At 32.5% G+C, this 2,985-nt stretch overlaps 1 protein-coding gene across 1 annotated transcript; it reads right to left on the reverse strand.

The window, feature by feature from the left end:
- Nucleotides 1-1,374: 1,374 nt before the first annotated feature.
- LOC141706052 (zinc finger protein 8-like) lies at nt 1,375-2,585 on the reverse strand. Its single transcript, XM_074508885.1, has one exon. The coding sequence runs from the start codon at nt 2,238-2,240 to the stop codon at nt 1,485-1,487; it is 756 nt and encodes a 251-aa protein (XP_074364986.1). The 5' UTR covers nt 2,241-2,585; the 3' UTR covers nt 1,375-1,484.
- Nucleotides 2,586-2,985: the final 400 nt, after the last annotated feature.

Here is a 2,985-nt window from a genome sequence, read left to right on the forward strand (position 1 = left end):
TTAAAATATATTAAAATTTTAGGGAGATCACTATTTTATAGGAGATTTGGGAGACCAGCAAACAAAATATTATAAAATATATTATTTTGTGAAGTATGTTATACAAATATCACTAATTCATTAAAATTGTTTAAGATTTTAATAAGTAGAATATGTATATTCTGTAAACTAAACAAATGTTCCGCAAATTAAATATATTTAGTAAAATAAAATATGTTGTAATGCTATACATACAATACATGTATAGTTTTCTTATGATTATACTTTTGCGAATTGAGTTTAGATATAGCATATTTATCAACTTATATTACTTGTTTTTTAAGTTAAATAAGTTAAATTAGTTTAGGACCATGGGTAACTTGATTAATGTTACATATACATAGTATATTATACTGTTTTCCCTTTGTAAATAATTGAGGTTCTGATCACAAATATAGTGAACCTCCAACTATTCCCCTTCACAATTTGAGAACACAAATATAGTGACTTATAACTATTGTGATGCACAAATAATTTTAATATAATTTATTTTAATATAATTTATATTTTAATCTATTTTTTATTGTACAATAACAAAATATAAAATGCAATAATATACATTTGATTGTATTCTGAGTAATTATCTTTTTCTTTTCTTTTAAAAACTAATATTATAAATTCCAATCACAGTATGTTGTTGACGAAAGTCGAATCATATACTTATGAAAATAGTTTGCAAAAAAATATATAAATATATAATGATAATATGTTGTTAATGGGTTAGAATCTTGTAAGATAAAATGTATATTAAATAAATAATATTATATTAATACCGCATAAAACGATTTTTACCAATTTATGGACTCCTGTCTACCTTATAGAAACGACAATCAACAATTATAGAGAGGATAATAGTATAGAAACATGAACAAAATTATATTTATGTTTGTGTAGGTTGATGAAATCTGAGGTAAAAACTAAGGAAATAAATTTTGAGGTGCTAAAAATGATGTTTATATGTATAAATAACATTGAAAGTAAATTTATGTTGCAATAAAGCGTTATAAACATGAAGACACTAATACAACCGCGGTTTTTTTTTTAATCACAAGTTTCAACTAGTACAAACTTCATTTTAATCCTGCGCGCAGACTGAAAATTTTGCGGAGATGAATATAAATAGCTGATCAGGTTTCAGAAAACATAAACAATGCTTATATCTAGAGATCGATGAACAGGTTCACAGTACCAAAATGATTTGCAGCATGTGTTATAGATAATTAGCTGCAGAAAATAAACATTCTTGTACGAGTCCGAGTACTAATATAGATACACAAATATTTATATAGAGACACATACTCCGAATAACTGAAACATTGTTAGTAGAGTTATGAATGTAGCAACTACTTACGTAATATCTTTACTCCTAGCTAGGGTAAAATCAAATAAGAGAGCGAGGGTGTCCTAATTTTTAACATAATCATATTTCTCTTACAAATAAGTCACTATAGACGTAGATCTAAACTCACATGGTCCTTCACACTTGCCTTGGATTCGTAAACGTACCGACTCTGCGAACTAGAGCTTCCAATATTATTCTGAAATGCTTTCATTTCATCTTTGGCAAACAATGGCGGTGGATTCACTTGACGTGCAGTATTATAACTCGGGGGGTTCTGCAGTGATGGAACTCTCCACATTGCCAAGGGATTCCCGGTTATTGGTTGGTGCGGCGCCTGAGAATAAGTGCCATGGCTTCCGTAAAACCTAGTACTATTTGTAAAATTGTTACTGCTCCACGGAGAAGAAGAGTGAAATGACAGGGGTGCTGATGGCGATGGAGCAAATCGATGATAGTTCATGATCCCGTACATGTTTGCCTCCGGATACCCTCCATGAACCATAGTGGACTGTAGATGCACTCTCTTGGCATGTTGACGCTCTCTCTTGTGCGCGTTTTGATGGCCTCCCAGAGCTTGTGAAGTAGGGAAGTTTCTACAACAATAATGACACTCAAATTTTCTATTACTTTCTCCGTTTTCATTTTCTTTTGCAGTAGAATTGAACTCCCCTTGAGCAATTATCTCAAGGGAATTCGAGTCTTCAGCAGTGACCTTATCAATGTCACTACCACCAAATTCTTTGCCAAACAGGCGTATGCCTTTTTCTTTGACCGGTGGAGCTGGTCGAATAAAAGGCAATTGAGAGAAAGATTGTACATTCATGAAGTCATGAGTCTCCTTCTCTTGAGTGTTCTCCATCAGAAAAAACCGAGATTTTAAATTTCGGAGAAGCAATTGGAAAGGACTAATGGAAAACTAATGAGGAAAGAAAGAGCAAGGAGAAATGAGGAGGTGTAGAGAGGGAAGTGTTGTTTGTAGGGTGTAGGAAGAGAGTGTTTGTGGGGGCAAGGGAAGGACTAAACTGGTCGGGATAGATACATATGGATAATTAGAGCTGACTCATGTCTTGAAATTAAAATATGTGCATCTTTCAGTTTCACATGCAATAACTATAATTCTGTGTTTTATTTATAGAAATTTGTTTTGGCTTACTTGACACATGCATATGCTATAGCCCTGCTATACAATTATAATCTTAGTTACCATAAAAAGACCTTCATCATGTGCTTAAGAAAGTGCCAAGAATTCATCAGAGGAATGGTATTTCATATATAGGTAACTTCAAAGAACAGGAAACACCATTATTGTATACATATATGCTGCATGTACTTAATTAGGTATGTGTAACTGCATTAAGTACGACCCAATAGTAGCTAATTAGGTTGGGATGAGAGCTTAATATATGCAGTATATAATCCTAGCTCTCTTCTATCTACATCTATCCGTGGTATCAATTTCTTGTAAGCAAAAGTAATTACACTTTTATCAGTAAAAATTGCTATATCAGAACCGGAGGATTGTGATAGATTGAGTAGGAGCTAGCGGAGAATTATGAAGGAGGGGTTTAATCAGGGACCATGTAGTTGAAGTTGGTGTTGGTTCT

Source organism: Apium graveolens, chromosome 2 (assembly GCF_009905375.1).
Source record: "Apium graveolens cultivar Ventura chromosome 2, ASM990537v1, whole genome shotgun sequence".
NCBI lineage: Eukaryota > Viridiplantae > Streptophyta > Magnoliopsida > Apiales > Apiaceae > Apium > Apium graveolens.

Excerpts from the sequence above, each read along its gene's own strand:
- LOC141706052 (XM_074508885.1), bottom strand. The coding sequence starts at position 2,240 with ATGGAGAACACTCAAGAGAAGGAGACTCATGACTTCATGAATGTACAA.